The sequence below is a fragment of the Lepisma saccharinum genome, chromosome 14, assembly GCF_977018435.1.
Source record: "Lepisma saccharinum chromosome 14, izLepSacc3.1, whole genome shotgun sequence".
NCBI classification, from domain to species: domain Eukaryota; kingdom Metazoa; phylum Arthropoda; class Insecta; order Zygentoma; family Lepismatidae; genus Lepisma; species Lepisma saccharinum.
Window position 1 is genome coordinate 48,184,257 of NC_139242.1, and position 18,140 is coordinate 48,202,396.

An 18,140-nucleotide genomic window follows, 5' to 3' on the forward strand; every position below is an offset into this window, starting at 1 on the left:
AATCCCTTCAAATTTCCTTTCTTCCTGAGCACCCACTGGTACAATCGCAGTCGAACACTTTGAGCCTAAAGTTTCAATAAGTCTTTATACATATAAAGCACTGCGACTGGGATCCGATTCTGTAGGAACAGAGATTCAATGTTCAAAGCGGACACTCAAGTCGCAGCTGCGAAGGGCCTCCAGTGTGCAGTCTTGGTTAGCGCGTAGTTGGCCGGCTTCACGGTCATCCGAAGGAGTACAGCATGGCTATGGGAGAGGGCTCCAGGCAGGCATCGGACACTGGCAGTTGCGTCGGTTCTTTCTCCACTTGGTGGTACGCTGGAAGAAAATAGCATGAGCTTAGCAACTTACATAAACCTAATGTTTATGAATATTAATATTTCGTATATCTTTCGCAAAGTGTACAGTTTCCTATTCGTAATCTCTTATTTCCTCTTTTCGTCACCCGTTCAATTAACTTTGGTATTTCTACTAAACGCACGGCCATGAAATTAAGCGGGTGGCACAACCCCGTGTGTTTTCGAAGGTTTAAGAGAATGAAAGATCTCGTTGTAGACTTGGTCTTTGTAATTCATGTGATACAAACTGACAGTATTTGTTCGGAAGGTCAGGGATGACACAAAAGTGCCCCGGACAGAGGTCGATCTGACGCTCGAACTAGGCAACGCAGCCCGGTTGACGTTGCCACACAGTGCGCGGGAACCAGCAACTTTTGTCCCGCTCTCGCTTTGCTTTTCCCATATGTGGCAACAGCGCAATTCTGCCCAGCCGCCTATTTTCATGGCCGTGCATTTAATTAAAGATTTATATGAGTCAAAGTAGAAAATGTAATAATTTGACTACGACCACACAATGGGTTAAATCAATAAAATGTCTTCTTTTTATCACAATTTTTTCCATCAACTAGAAAAGAAATGAAACAGCACATATAAACCTTCAACAACTATTATAATTAATATACCAATTGTAACATTGATAGTAGTAAATTATTATTTTTCCACATTGACTCATAGAAATCATTATTCAGTAGAAATAACAAGATTGAATAAATGATCGAAAAAAGAATAATAAATAATGAAGTTAATTAATTGCAAATTGTACATTTTTCGAAAAATATACGAAAGATTAAAATTCATAATCATTAGGTTATCAGTGCTCAGAGTAGAGGATGTTATTCCCCAAGTTAAGAATATTTTCATCAAGCGTCCATCCAGGTGTGATAACTTGTATAAGCACCCCCCCCATACTGCATTACCTACATGTTGATCCAACCTATCTTCAAACTCCACCAAGATCCTCTCCAAGCTAGGAATTTCTACTTCGAGCACTGTATGTTTATACAATAATGTAACGTTAAAAGTCAGATTATAATAGATAGATTGCAATGGTTCCCAATCAAATTTAAGATTTTGATGTTTTCGGGGGATAATTTTACCAGAGAAAATGTATTTCACACTTCAGTGAGGTTAAATTTAATGCTTATAACTTAGAATTTCGTTATAATTTTATATTTATCATGAAATTTCTCTTTTCCTTTCCGCAAAAAATTCTGCCCGAATTTCCCAGTGTCAAGGAATATTTTCCTCATGTGGCAACACTAAATACAATTGCAGTGCGGTGCGCTTATCTTGGTGACGATCGTTGCTTTGAAATCTACTTTATCTACAGATAAAAGAGCAGTATTCTAATTTTGGCATTGATGGTTAATTTTGAAACAACGGCTCCCAGTTTTGTAGTGAAACTTCTATAAATAGGTAGTGGTGTGCCCTGGGGTTTTGATGGGGACGATATCCTCTTTAGACGCAACTTTCCTAAATAAGCAAAACACCACATGCAGGAAAGATGTAATCACCTCTGAGAAAGAGGAATACCTTGCACCTCTCTCTTTGTGGTCGGGTCTCCCTGCAAGATTCGTGAGTACGCCACTGACTAAAAAAATATGGAAGCATGTATAAAAAACTGGTGGTGACTATTACTCTCAATATGAGTACTTTTTCCATCTTTCTATTGAGTAAAAGAAACATATTAAAATCACAGGCATAACGTTAATTTCTAGGTTTAGAAAATAAATTACAACTAATTACAGTTAGCTAATTAGTAACACAGCATACACACATGCAACGAACAGCAAAGAACCAGGTAGGCTAAGTCCAAATCTCAAGCCAAAGTCTTTGTTTTTTGAGTTTCGAAATAAAAAATGTTAAAAAAAAAGGTTTCAATTGAGGCAGGCAACTTAATTCTCAATTTTCATGTAATGATTGTGAAGCCTTGATACGGCAAGTGTAGTACAACATTATACATTGTACATTTTGGTTGCAAATGTGGATTTAACCACCCTGATTGTTAGAAACGGTCTCTTGTTAGTCAAGGAAGGTCAGAGAGTAAAAAAAAAAAAATAATATTTTTCTCCGAAGAGGTTGATCGGTGAAAACTTTACAAACTTTACAAAAACTCCAAGTCGGTTTTGTAATTTGGCATTTCTGGATCAAGATACAGTAAAGTAATACAACCCTTGCGTAATATTGCTCAAATAAACAGTTTAGTATAAAGAGAGAAGCAAAACCATGCAAAAATGTTGCCCAAACAAATTTTCCGTTGAAAGATACAAATCGGTCTCCACCATACACTCCCGTAAAAATTTTGAGATCCAGGGAATTTGCCTTTTGATTCCGTATCTTGAGGTCTTACATTGACATTCATTCCAACTCCTGTGCATGCTCTTTTTATTCGCCTTTTTCAGAATTTTTGGACTAGCATCTTTTGCACTATATCGTATTTGGAATCCAATTAGTATAGTTTTTCGCGATCAATTAAAAAATAGTATTGCTTTTATCGTCAGAGTATTTTCTGTTTCGATTTTCAAGACTGCGCTCACTATTCCATAATTCTCATATTTGTGTTGCAAATCATATCGGAATCGAAGGATCAGAAATTTTAATATACATGCTAATATCGTATTTAAGACTGTTTCACCCTCTGTTAGTATTAGCCCAACATTTTGAAAATGGCAAAGATAAATGTTATGCACAGGAGTCAGAATAACTGCCCAAAAATTTTGGATAAGACCTGAAGATATTCAAACAACAGAAAAAATCTCAGGATGCCACATTTTTTTTCAGTGGTTAGTGGTGGGGGCAGGACTACAACGTGGAAATTATTTTTTTAGTTACTTATCAGAAAATCAGCTGTTCCGATGAGCTCAAGATAGGTTATAGTATTGCTATCTGTGTTTTCTGGGCAGAAGATGCTCTTATTTCCTGTACTGAAATTCGCCCGTGTTCATGTTATTCGTATTTTCATCAATGGTCAGTCGTCTGTTGAAAAAACAATTGCCCTGGCCCGTTTCATGTCATTCGGCGCTGGTCACTCTGCTCTTATTAATATTCAATGTTTCCCAGAGCTTTTTTTTTTCTATTTTATTTTTCTTATCGCTCATACACACTGCGCTGAGATGAAACGCTACCTCCACATTGCACTAGTAGCGTACAATTAACTTCAGCACTGCAAATTCCTTCTGTTCACGCAAGGCCTTTGCTCTTCTTTATAATAAAGAATTTATGTTATAATGGCTGTGCAAACCAATGAAAACAAGGACATTAATTACAACCTGTACTGATCATATAATACTTAAACAGTTGATTTGGTGTAAGAAAGGAATGATAATATGAGAGAAAATAATTTTACACTATTGATAATTTCTGACTCAACACATAATTTGTTGTTCTTATTGGATCCCCCTTAAATAGTCGTTATATATATATATATATATATATATATATATATATATATATATATATATATATATATCTGTAAAAATAATATAAATTCATTTTGCACATGAACTGATCAATAACCGCTTACAAAATAATTATTCTCTATAAGAACAAATGGTATCTTTCTTGAATATTTAAGGGTTATAATGTATTACATTCTCACCTTTCTTGAACCTAATCGAAGTATTAATTATTTTTAAAAATTGTATCAATGTTACATAAAATGTATCTCATTATATACCTATTGAAAAGCAATGGATGTTTTTCTTTCATTCGCACTGGTATGATGTTACATACGGCCAGAGCCGGCCCTAGGGAAGGGCAACTTCGCCATCGCCCGAGGCCCAGCGTTTCAGGCCGCCTCGCACCAGATAAAAATAATGGTTTATGTGCGGTTTTGTTACGAGTTTATAGGATGCCGGTGTTCCCTATTAGGCAACTAATTAGATTTTTCTTGACTTCATGAATTGTTTTAACGTACTTTAAAGTATACAAAATACCTGAAATGTTACAAGGTACTACGTAAAAATCGTGTTGAAATATTTCAATCAAACATAGTTAATATGCACTATTCGTTTAATTATAGAATGAAATGAAGTGAAAATATTATTTTATATGAAACTGTGTAAATTAACTGTATTGTCAAAATTTAATGAAAAGTAAACAAAGATAATTATGGTAGAGAATGTTATTGGATATGATTAAATATTGCCAATTTGCACATGACCAGGTTTGTAATTAAATACAAGTAGGCTATAACGAACGTCGAACCAGTGGCACGTCGAAAATGAAAAGAAACACTAGTTTGGAAACATTTATTAGCCTCTCATAATTCTTGGTTTTAACCTTCAGCATGTTCTGCTTTTTTTCTCGTAGATAATAATAAAATATATAAGTTAATTGTTTATTAATTGTTATAATCATTTTTTAATTGTGAACACTTGTACTTCAGGCTAAGGAATACAATTTTCATTCATTTCAGATCTCTGAAAAATTTTCTTTATGTAAGTTCCGTGTATATTGCATGTCCCAGGCCCCGCACCCACGTGCATGTGGCAAAGATTCTTGTACGTAAGAAATTTGAGTGTGTAAAAATTTGACTCGATTTCAAACCCTGCACTGGAAAAAGAAAAACAAAAGAAAACGTCCTTTAGTGAGTGACATATACTGTGGTTCTACATCATATTTTGGTCAAGGTTTAACCTCAGTGGATTTAAAATTGTGTTGATTACCATTATTGTCTGTGCTGTTTTAACGCCACTGAAGTTTAATATTGACCAAAATGTGTTGTGGCTTCCTGGGATCTCTGTGTCGCTTTAACATCATTTCTTTTTGCAGTGTGTCTCAAAAACCTTTCAATCACATGCTTACGAAATTATTAATTTTTCACTCGTCCACAATCTTCATTCAAAACCCAAATTTCTTCACTAACCGAAGAGACAGATTCATCAGCCAGAACAAAGAGACAATCAAATCAGCATATAATTGTCAGTTTACATGCAACGCAAGCGTTCGCCTTGCACAGAAGAAGAAAATATACATATGTTTATTTTTATTTATTTATTTATTTGCTGTTTTCGACTCCGAATGCCAAATCACAAAACACCTCAAGATTTCACCAATCGCTCAGAAATAGTAACAATAAGTTACAACTTGACAGTAATAAAACAAAAAAAACATACTAATAGTTCTGGTGAACATAGAAAGATAATTTGTATAAAAAATGTTCGAAATGACCAACCTTGCACTCATTCTTCAGGATGGATTCTGATCCAAAAAGCAAAATCGAGCACTCTTCAAAGTGTACTGTGCATTAAACATTGACTCTCTGCAGGTAACTCTTCTAGCATTGTTTATCAGTTTACAGTATCAGTTTCAAGCGTTAATTAGAAATGAGAATTAGCTTCCAAATATGCAAAGCTTATTCCCAAAAGAGAGGAAGTAATTTATGAATTTTTTTAAAGCATACTCTCCAATAGTAAGAGTTCAGGAATCGTTTAATGAGTTATTGTTAGGGCATGATTTGGACATATTTTTCGATTCATGTAATGTTATTAGGCGCAAAATTTTGTAAAACATTATATTTTATCGGATATGTGTGTAAAGGAATTTTAACTCTATTTATATGTTGTCACACTATCATAGATTTTAACATTATTTTATGTATTAACATTATTGTTAACATTGTATATTATTAAAATTATCTTTGTGTACATTATGTTCAGCATAAATGGAACTTCGGTCCTATGATGGACTTATAAATCAATGAAATGAAACCAAAAAAGTTTTATCGGAACTATATTTTATCACAGCGGCGAATACTAGGCCGTTATCTGTAATAGTCTCCACGTAAGTGTATGTACGTTTCATTTTGTACTGTTTCTTATATGGAGAAAAAAAATACTTGCGCCACCCTGATAATGTAGTGGCTATCAATCAAATTATCCCAGGTTGAATTTCCTGTGGGGCAAATAGTTGATTGATTGATTGAGTTGTTGGTGTAAGTCCACTTTATGCACAGTAAGGCTAATCGGGTCTGGACCTACTCTTTAAAGTGCATCCGAACTACTATGTGCCTCCACCGGGTATCGAACCCGGGACCCCTTGATTACAAGGTGATGACGCTACCACTGCACCATCTGGGAGGCCCCCCCCCCTGGGGCAAATAGTGTGCGGATCCCAATTTGAACTATATGTTAGGAACTAAAATTGGTAGTTAATTGAAAATGAAGTATTTCACAGGACTTAAAATGAATTTAAAAGCATCAGAATTAAATAGCTATTTACGTATGGAAATGTTCCCATTTTATACGATAGATAGAATCGATTATGTAGCCGACGTCTGTGGCGGAGTGGTTAGCACAGCGCTCTACGGCGCCAGGGATATTTATATGAATGCCCCTTCATCAATTTCCTCATACCATCACTCATCCTCATCGTCGCGATTAGGTATAAGTGGTTGAAAAGCGACGGTGAATAAAAAATCAAAATCAAATCGAACTATCGGTTATGTGAGCAAATAAGAAATGTTTTTTTTTATATAACGTTAAAACCAAAATTAGTAGTTAATTGAAAATTGAATGGCGTCGACTGTAAGTAAGACCCAGTATTGCTTGATTGGCTATAAGAAGCTACTCTTAATCCGAGTATGTTGCAAAGTTAAAAAAATGGCGAAGCTCTTGGAATCAGAATCCATTGAAGAAGAGACCTAACGTCCTGCCTATGACCGAAGTTGGTTTGACAAATGGACACTAGCTTACCGTTCTGCTGAGCGTGGTGTTGGTGGTGGTGATGGTGGTGGTGGTGATGGTGATGGTGAAGGTGTGGATCTTGTTGGTTCGGGTGTTGGTGGTGGTGTTTCTGTTTTGCCTGAGCCAGGTGCTTCTTCTGCCTCGCCCTGGAGTTCTGGAACCACACCTGGGTCACCCTCTTGCTCAGCCCCGTGATCTGCGCTATCCTCTCTAGGTCCTGGCCGTCAGGGTTCGAGTCCAGCTGGAAGTTCGCCTGGAGAACCTGGAGCTGCTCGTCAGTGAACGTTGTCCGCACCCGCTTCGTCTTTGCCTTGTGCTGGCCCTCTCCGTCAGTTGTCTCTGCAAGGATACGAAGCAAAGGTCTTGTAAATAAGCGCTAGATTCCCAAAAGGGAAGGTTTGAACTTTAAGAGGGTTTTCAGACTGAAGGGACAAACGACACTTGTTGCTTATACCCTGTTCCAGCTAACTGTGGAGCAAGGCCTCGCATAGCATCAGAGAAGCGAGAGAAATCGAGTGGCCAGAGCGAAGCAGTACACGCTGCTGGGAAGGCAGTCGCTTTCCGTTTCTCTCACGTGTTCATTGGTGGAGCCGTCTCCCGTCACTACTTGCGCAGAGACTTAATTTCGTTTGCCTCCTCTACAGTTAGCTGGGACTGCGTTTAGGAGCGAATCCTCAATGCAACCTTTCGAACCGAAGCGACACCACAAACTGCACGTGTTTTAGTGGAACCACAAGGAAAGAAACCTGCGCAGAACCCCATCGCGCTGGCGGGTGGGAGAAAGGACAAGGGGAAAGAGCCTTCAGCCCGGCTCACGTCAGTGTTGCCAGACCTATTGATTTCTCGGGAAAATTCCTTAATAAACAATTGCTAAGAAACCTCCAACGGCCTGCTCAAAAACACGTTTCCTGCTCATCTTACTTGAGGGGAGAGGTAGATTGGAACTCCACTCAGCCATGAAAAGTGCTGTTTGAACTGTGAAATTATGCCAGACGATACTCAATTATGCTAGGACATTAGTATTATTTTATTACTATTACTACATTAATATTTTTAAATGGTTGTATTTTATCCCACCCGAAAATTATTTCTGTTTTAGTTTTTTTACGTCGCTTTTGTGCCTCTACGTGTAAGTACGACAATATGGATGAATGAAAAACTGATGAAATGGATGAAGTGACACAAACACAGTGAAACGTCCTTGCCTTACCTTACTAGGTAGAAACACTGACTTCGTAGCGTGGGCATGTATGTGTGTGTGTCTATATATATAAATGCAGCAACATAGAGGCAGCATAACTGACGAATAAAGCATGTGAGTGTTAATAACAAGAAATTTGCTAGAGAACTAAGCGGCATAGTTCAATTACAAAGGAAATAATGCACCCCCTCCCCCGTAGTTGCTTCCAACTTTCATCGGCTTGAAAATACTTAATTTTCTATCCTTAATATACTATGCTATACTTAAATATTTAATTTTCTACAAAATTATACAGCGGCATGGACGTCCAGAAGGAAGTGCAAGGATGGTCGCCAACTCCCTCCTCTTCTGGAAAATGAATGTTGACATAAAAGTACCTATTATTTCACACGTATGAGTTGATTTCAGTCACAGTAATTTACATCCATTATTATAATAGGGATGTAGGAACGTGATAATTTCAAACTTAAGTGGTGTTTTCTGAGAGGGCAACATTATTACGGGGAAATATGCCTCGTTTACCCGCCTGATAAAAATACATTGTTTCCCCCTCGCTGGAAAAAATCTGCAGCCATCCCCTTGCCCCCCAGTACGCACGCCTATGCCGAACCCCGCCCCCGTGAACGTCGTTCATCCGCTACTATTAGATCATCGTATTTTGTAGCAGATCTTCTGGTTTCCCAAGGAACAATCTCCCGATTTTTTCAAGCCTGATCTGGCAACACTGCCCCGAGCACCGATAACAGCAGGGAAGATGCGCGAACGCTTTTGACGGAAGGTTTTTTTCCCTTGTGGTCGAGCTATACGTGTCGCTCGGACTGAACTGTTTTCTCAATGTCGTGCATCGTGTCGCCTCGGTCTGTTGTTGGCACATGCTTAAGGCCCGCTTTAGAGAAATGCATTTTCATTAGCATTTTTCTTAACATTTATGCCGTCACAAAAATTCTACCGTGTAAGGTTAAATATTTCATGGCATTTCTCAAGGATGGAATCGGTTCTCTTTCGGTAACATTTTTAGTAGCATAACCAATCAGAAGCAAGCTCTAGGTCACGAGTGCAGATGTAATGGCGGCCAAGTGAGATGTAAACAATATATCTCTTCAAATTTTTAAAAGCCAATGACTATTCAACGGAGAGCAATAACGTTTCCTACAAAAAGGTATTAGGTACAAATGAATGGCGTTGCTTAAATGCATACTTTATAGCGTATACAGTACACGCATGGAATAATACTTTAGTTGTTTCAATTGTAAACGCCGTGCACTGACCATAGAGGAGTAACTCGGTGTGCCTGTCGTGCTGTATGTAATTGTCGCTTCCGTCTGAAATAAGGCAGCTTTCAGACCTAAGCTTTATCTAGCTTATGTCTAGTAAAGATCACTAAAATATGTATAGAAGAAGCTGTCCTACCAGAGATGTTAATGGTAATTTTTAATGGATTATTAACTGATTACCAAACAGGTTTGTTAGATCTAGCTAATGAAAAGTAACGTCTCTGTTAATTATTTTATGCATATTATTAGTAGTAGTGGTAGGCATAAAGTTTTGCAGGCACTGTCAACCCAAAGGTTTATGGTCACAACCTAATCCTTACCTTTATGTAAGGTCTGCAGAAATAAATCAACTTCATACTATACAACTGTAAACAAGTATTTTTGCTCAATTTGATTTTGGTCTTGGTAAGTCTTTCTGGGGGGTCCAAACCCCTCTCCTAAATACGTCCTTGGTAGGCTCCTCCCCAATAATCCTATCGCCTTTTCTGATTACTTCTAAGGAGTTCTCTAACAAAGCTATGGTTGGCGGGGTGGGGGTGGGAAGGAGGATCCCCCACAAAATGTTATATCGCCGGGAAAAGAAAGTAATTTTTATACCTACCAGAGATGTTTTTTATATCCCTCAAAGAAATTGAAAGCATATAAGTAGTATGCCATTTTCTATGTAAGAAACACAATTGAAAAATCATTTGCGTCCATTAATTGTTCAGTCATCACAGATTTCCCTGCTGAAAAGTATGCAGTCTTGTGGATTAAAGAAGGACATCATCCTGCAACTGGTCGACCTCAGCCGAGACAACAGCAGGCTGTTTTCCACTTAAGTTTGCATGGCATAGTGCTGATATTTTACATGTATTAAAACATTTACAAGAAGCATGTAGGTACATTATATGAACATTAAGTTTGAACTTGGGCAATATAAATTTGATCAAGTTTTCGATATCTCCTTTTGTGTATGACTCTGGGGTTTCTCAGAATGTAAATACACTGTTCTAAATTACGTCATAATAATGTATTAAGTAAGATTTAATGGCCTAGGTTGGAACCACTGTTCTAAAATGATTAGAACCGCAAAGCAATAGTTTAGTATACAAATGCATACCACACTCCCCCCAAAAATACCTTAAGAAATGAAAACACATGTACGCCACTAAGTGGGCACATCCCCCAAAGCAAGAAAGATTAATTCGCACAGTGGTTGCTTTGGCGGTAAGAATAATGCGATTTCCTCCTCACTGCCTGCCCAAGGAAGGGAAAAGAGTACTGACGGCGTGACGTATAAATAAGAACAAAGTTCAAGTGTCGCCTATCCTCATTGGTCAAATATCGGGCAATGGATAGCCATTGGTACGTTGCCACTTAGGACAGCGGAAGCATGACAGAATGTAGCCAAACATCTTAAAACATTACCCTTAGGCACTTGTAATAACACTGCAAACTTTCTGAACTTAAAGCCTTGGAGATTGAGAAGAAATTGTAAGGTATTCAATCAGAAAGAAGTTGTCAAATTTGTACCAGTAAGTCAGTTTATGGCACTAAATTACAAGGCCGAGAGCTCTTACTCGTACTTTGGAGTTCGTTAAGATATGCAAGTTTTTTGTTAAAGCAGCAGGGACGCAAACGGAATAGCAAGTGGCCACATATTGTCCGAACAGGCTCGCGTATTATGCGAGCAATTGCCATCAAGGGGAGCAATGAAATGCAAATAGGTCTGTAAATGACATCACACGACAAATGCACACGCGCATGCTTTATGTTCAAGAGTAATTGCAGCACGGTGCAACCACAAACTGCCATGTGGGCAATTCAGTTCACATGTGTAGATTTGGCGTTAGTTAAATTCCAGCTTCGCGCAGTCAACTTGGTACCTGGAGAAGGACCTTTAGCTGGAAGGTGTTTGAATCCAAAGTCTGCGATATTGCTGCTTCTTTACTCTAGAATGGTTACACGATATCGATATTTGGAAATCCAACAGTCTTATGCAGGTTTACGGATAGCACTGAGGCGGTCGTTTTAAAATTCTAGGCCAAGCAATTCTAAACCTCTGTGAAATCGAGACGATACGAGATTTAGTGTCCAGGACTCTCGTTCTCAATGCGAATTTCATAAACTTACATACAATACTTGAAATTTTGCCTATACCAACATTATCATGAGACTTAGATATACGAGTGGGATTCAACCTGATGATTTATACGTACCTATAGGGCATATGTAAGTATTTTGTTGGCACTACTTGTCTATGGAGTTACATACGTCTTGGATAAAATTACGTTTTTTTACTTCGTTTCATTGAAACGAGACGTCAAACAGAAAAAGTTTAATAGAAAAAATTGTTTGTCTTAATGAGCTCTATTATTACAAACGTTTGTGTAGTGACACACTACTTATATGTTGCTCGATGCAATCCCTACATAAAAAAAATGTAATGTGCTCTTAATTAAGTCCCCATAACGTGCAGCACATGAAAACAAATTATCATTTTTTCTAAACGTTAGAACTAGAACTACGCAACCATATTAAACTATTGCGAATATCTATACAACAGCGAAAACAAACCACACGAAGATTCGTGTGAATGCTATAGACTAAATTTTAATCAGATGTAATTTTGTCAGAATTCGGAATATCATAGCAGTTTTTCGAATGGAGAGGAAATTAACAATCACTTGTTAATCATTTTTGCACAATTGAATTAGATCACAAATAACTTGAGAGATAACACGAAGATGAAGATATTTCTTCTCTGGGTTTATATATTTAAAAAATAATAACGCAAGATGCAGTTCACTCTTCTCTGCATGGGCGTATTTAAAGGGGGTCAACGGGTCCAACCCCCCTCTTTTTGAGTCATTAAAATTACCAGATTACCTGTTCTATCCGCTTGTTCATAAAACTTTTTTCCGACTTCTTTTATTCTCCTAAATTCGAGACGTATAGGACGGGATACGGATAGGAAGGAAATTACGAAATTCCGCACACCAGATGGGACTGCAGACCAAATGTCTGCAAGTTCCTGATAGTTTCAGAATTTCTGCGATAAGAAACTGCATTGGGACTGTCAAATGAGTTATAATTTTTTCCCCTCGAGTCTTATTAAAGGAATTTAGTTTCTAAAAAGACATATCAAGAAAACAAGGTAAACATCTTAACATTCTCAAGTTGTTTGACACAAGATGAACAGAAAAGTATCAATACTAAGTAGCTTGACTTCGTGACTACATACACACAAATTTGTCGGGTCCAGCAACCCCCCGTACCCGTTCCCCAACAAGCTTCCGGTCAGCAGAGTCCTGGATTTTTACTTATGAAATAAAGTAACCCTAATCATGCCAAAAGTTGAACATCCCCCCTTACGTGAACTATATATACGCCCATGCTTGTCTGTATTTATTTTTCGTTACACACACTGCCACTTTCATGACTGTTGATATTCGTTGCTACAGCAATGTCAGAATTCCAAATATTACAACGTTTATACAGCGTTAGCGAAATTGAATAACATAAAATATTATTAACGTTGTACAAACGTTTTTATCATAGAGTCACTCGGGGGAATATGCCCATGGGGGTTAAATGCCCACTCCCTTGTATCTCGCGCAACGTTAATGTTATGACAATTCTGCGACTCTTGTTTGAAAGCGCCCTCCATGGTGAGACGAGGCAGCAGGTTTGGAGTTTGTGAGAAGAATCTGAAGCCATCCAGGGTTAATTTCATGAGGTAAGAAGACAATTTTTGAGGTAATATTTTTTTGGACGTTGCTGTATTAACAGTGTGCAATAATATTCCCAAGAGAGAAAGAAACTGAATTATATTTGGTGTAAAGATCAAGAGTCAGGGAAACATATCTGCAGAGTGAAACTGCCGCATGGTGCTCAGAGTTGCCAACCCAGTGATTCAATTTTCTGCTTGTAGCTGTGGGGTGATATGCACACAGAAATTAAGTACAATATGCCCATGGGCATTACTATGATAAGAAAGGACCACAATGTGACTGGATCCAGTGTATTCGTTGTAGTATGTGGATGCATGAAATATGAACTAAATTCAGGTCCATGTGTCCAAAGTGCAATGCAATTTCTCACAAATGTAAACAGTAAAAGAGGCAATGGTAAATTCAAAATAAATGTTGTTAGAAACGCTATGCTTGTCTGTACAAGTAATGTTCTGTTTACGAAACCAACGTTAAAAATCTTCCAGTTAATGCTGTGTATTATTTTCCTTTAAATATGTCATGAGAAGTATTACAACAATTGTTTCTTGTATTGGGCATTTTACCCCTAATGGGTGGGCATTTTACTCTGATTTGTCCAAATTAACGTTCATCTGTTTATTTTTCTATGGTTCTCTTGCTATGAGACTCACAGTAATATAACTTATAGGTAACAATAACAAAACATGTAGCTTTCATTTGACATCCTTTTCATTGCGACACTCCTTCATTTAGCGAAGCTATAAACCGCAAAAATAAAAAAAAGTTGGGCGTATTACCCGGAGTGACTCTACAAATTTTCATCCTTCAACAGAAAATGAGTTGTCCAATATGAAATTAATAATTTCAATAATTTCAATAAATATATAATCATATTGTGCGGATGCACGGAACCGTCACACATTTCTATACTATTCCATTCTTTAAAATGTGTATAGGGGGTTAACAAGTGTCAGAATGAAGCACTAAATAATGAGAAAATAGATTGCATGGCATATAATTCTTTGATAAAGATGTTACAGGCTAAGACAGGAAACCCGTTTTGAACGATCAGCAAACCAGAACAGCCCACAGTTGAAATGGAGATAGCTCATCAGATGTGGTGTTTATGGTAGTGGTGTCTTGGTCTAAGCATTTTCGGCCGTTAATAGCCAAGAACTGATCGTTGGGGGTTTTAATTCTCGGGTAGGCATCCCAGTCGTTTCGCTCATGCGCAAACTGAACAAAGCAGAACCGAACTGGACGCTCTTGGGCTACTTTCCGGCCTGTGCTGTGCCGGGCCGACCGTTCAAAACGGGTTTCCTGCTTAAAATACAAAGTTTAGCCGTGCCTACCGTCCGTTGAGCTCCGCCCACCGTCGACGAGTTCCTGGTAGTGAGGTTTGCAGAGCACCCTGTTGTCGGACAGAGCGAACTCCTCCCCCGTGCTGAGCTGCCGCTTGCAGGAGTCGCAGGCGAAGCAGGCGAGGTGGTAGACGTGCTCCCGCGCCCTGCGAACCCAGTCGGTGGCCGAGATGGAGCGGCAGCATTTGGAGCACTTGGCCCCGAAGTGCCTGCAAAGGAAACATGTCAGGAGTAAATTCTTACATAATGCAGTACTTCAAAATACACCAGCACAATTTCGCTAGGCTTTTCTTAAATTTTTCGTGTTCCTAGAAACAAATAAGCTTCTATGTATTGTTTCTCTTGTCGTTCTTTTTCTAGAATCGTGTGCAAAGCAAAGTCAGAACAGTAGCACATATAAAGTTTCATGAGACTGGCATCAGAATGCTGCATGGAGATGATTTCGCTCGAGCGTTCGCAGGGACGACGCTAGATAGCGTACGGAACTGAGAGCTTCACCGCTCGAACAAGGAAAACAAGCGGTATAGCTACACTCGAAGTCCAATAGTACACGTATAACCGAAATTTGTTTGTGGTATGTATTCTCAAATATGGATTTTGAAGTGAAAGACGCAGTGAAATTAAAACTTAAGTGAACTTAGTCTTCATCCACATGTTAAAATGCAGTTTAGTCTGTCTTACCAATACAGTGACATATGAAAATGAAACAGATGGTTGTGGGCTGAAACTGCCAAGGCGGATATTTTACATACAGAGACACATTAAAATTATTCTATTGTTGAAAACTCGAACGAGTACGAACGAGCCGAACTAGACACATGCACTACTCTAACTGGCTTCTACCAAGAAAACTATTTTTTTCCTTTCTTTTACTCTACCCTAAAATTTAACTACATGTGTTTTAATAAATCAAACAACGCCATAAGATACAGTATATATATTATCGCAATTGATCCTTTTGACGCTACGTTTCTTACAGTAACCATTTCTTACAAATGTACAGTGGGATCCATGAGTATTACCGTGCAAATTGTCCATCACGATGTTCGTGCACTTTATTTGACCCAATAAGAGCTTCAAGAATTAAAAGAAAACTCAAAACAAGCTGTTGGCAACTTCTGCACTAGCATACATAAAAATCCATCGCTTAAAAACACACAGGATGTAAGAGAAAAAATAATGAAAATAGTCATGGACAATTTGAACGGTAATACTCATGCATCCCACTGTACAAAATTTGCACTATTGTTTCATAAAATCATATCATCAAAGTCACAGAATATAAACCTGTTAGTTCAATTCTGGTCTCACTTACAAGAACATTTAGCCATCTTTGATCCTGACATCTACCATATTAATGACATTACTATTTATATAATTACTCACTGTTTCACATGTTCATGTAAACCTACGTATGGCAGGAATTATGTTAATTCCTCCTCATATGTATGTATTATCTTTTGATTACTACATTATATTCTAATCACTATTACTATGCATGTAAATACTGACGTGGTCAGTTGGTCCGAATAAAGATATACTAGGGTGAATCAAATATAAACGGGAATTTATTTTTCATAATTTATTAATTTATTGAAACAAAATACAAATACAAAACAAAGTAATTACTTTTCTACATAGCTCCCTTGAACTGAAATGCACTTTTGCCAGCGGATAGGGAGTTTGGCAATCCCTTTGTCCAAGAAAGTTCTCGGTCGTGTGTGCAGCCAGTTGCACACGAACACTTCCACTTCTGCGTCATCCTGAAAACGCTTACCTCCGAGTGCTTCTTTCCGGTTTCCAAACAAGTAATAATCACAAGGGGATAAGTCTGGACTGTATGGATGATGTTCAAGTGGTGTCCAATGAATTTCGTCCAGTTTGTCACGTGTTGCACAAGCTTTGTGAGGTCTGGCGTTGTTATGAAGCAGCAGAACACTTCTGATGGGTGTACCACGTCGTTTGGTCCGATAAGCAGCCTTAACACTTTCCAGGAGTTGACAATAGTAAGCAGCATTTACTGTTCTTCTTTCATGAAGATAATCAATAAAAATGACACCTCTGAAATCCCATAAAACTGTGGCAAGAATATTCCCAGCTGATGCGTGGCTTTTGGCCTTGACTGGCCCAGCCTCTTCTTTTTCCCGCCACTCCTCCCAAAAAATGTTGTGCCATTCATACACACGGGTCTTTGAAAGGGTCGACTCACCAAACTGTACTCGAAGTCTGGTCAAAATTTCACTTGGTTTTACCCCTTCGTTTGTAAGAAATTTGATAATGATGCGTTGCGCAATGGACGGGTGTACCTCCTGCTCACTCATCGTGCTACTGACTGATGTTAAAGGTTGACAAGGACTCCAGGGAAGGAACAGACTCCAGATACACCCACTATCATCACCTCAAGGCCACAGGACTCCACCACACTTTCCCTGCAAGTAAGAAATAAATGCCCGTTTATATTTGTTTCACCCACGTATTATCATCATCATCATCTTGAATAGTCAGAGAAATCGACCTATAACTAAAAAAGTCAGGATATTTTATTAATATTGAAAAACTTGGAAAAACCACAAAATATTTTTAACTGTGATTATTTTTTATGCAGTGAAAACAGGTTTTTTTTTGCATATTTGGAAACGCCGTTTGGCTATAGAAAGTGTCAAGTTTGTAAAACAAAGAAGTACTTGTTGAATTGTACGTACATCTTACAAACGAAGTCATAACTTCCATGTTTATAATGTAAAATATACCGTGAGCAAAGTGAAAATAAGTTTAAACATTACAAAACAGCTTCAAGGTTTATTTGAATAATCCTGGAAAAATAAAGGAATTTGAGCAAAATGAGTGGGAACTATGAAAGTACAAGTGCAACCTTACCACTACAGCACCTGAAAGGCGGCGAAAAGTCAAAAAGTAAGTGAAGAACAGCGCCGGGCTGCTAATAGGACAGTTCCGACAATTGTCAAAAGGGCCGGTCGCGTATTTACAAAACTTATCGCCATTACTAATATAGCTAATGGCAACAGCCAATGGTAGCCGGTCTTGCACAGATAAATCTGGACTGAAGTGGTCAGGACGAGACAGTGGCAAACCATATTTAGTCTCTCGAAGCACTTGGAAAAAATTTCAAATGAATTGGCAGGAAAGTCCGTTACAGACATTTCCAAGACAATTTTCACCATGGGTTAGGAAACCTTCAGACGGAAGCGACGCGAGCCCATTCAGTCTTAATGGAGATTTCACACCGAAGCGATAAGCGACGCGTGTCGCTTAACGACTGCACCATTCGAACGGAGGCTTATGCGGCCTGTCATTTCACTACGGTGTGAAACGTTGCTGTTGGCTGTCTCGTTCCCAAGCGACATGTGTCGCGTAGGTCTGAAAGCTACCTTAGACTGAAGGGGCCACAATTTTCCACAATTACGAAAAATGTGGCTTCGCACTGTCTCATACCCACCCGTTCAAATTATCACATAGGTGCAAAAACATTTACTAATGTTCTATTTTTCATTAACACTGCGGTAGTCGGATGACTATTGTGATCCATAGAATATTATCGTATTTACCCATTATTTGTCAAAATTT

At 38.3% G+C, this 18,140-nt stretch overlaps 1 protein-coding gene across 1 annotated transcript in view; it reads right to left on the reverse strand.

The window, feature by feature from the left end:
• Positions 1-223: 223 nt before the first annotated feature.
• The window catches only part of LOC145998353 (LIM/homeobox protein Awh-like), a 57,876-nt gene continuing 39,959 nt past the window's right edge, over positions 224-18,140 (reverse strand). The window contains exons 3-5 of the mRNA XM_083134760.1: positions 14,547-14,764; positions 7,034-7,363; positions 224-318 (exon numbers count right to left, since the gene is read on the reverse strand). Of these exons, the coding sequence (XP_082990886.1) occupies positions 224-318; positions 7,034-7,363; positions 14,547-14,764 (643 nt within the window). The remainder of the gene's footprint in view (positions 319-7,033; positions 7,364-14,546; positions 14,765-18,140) is intronic.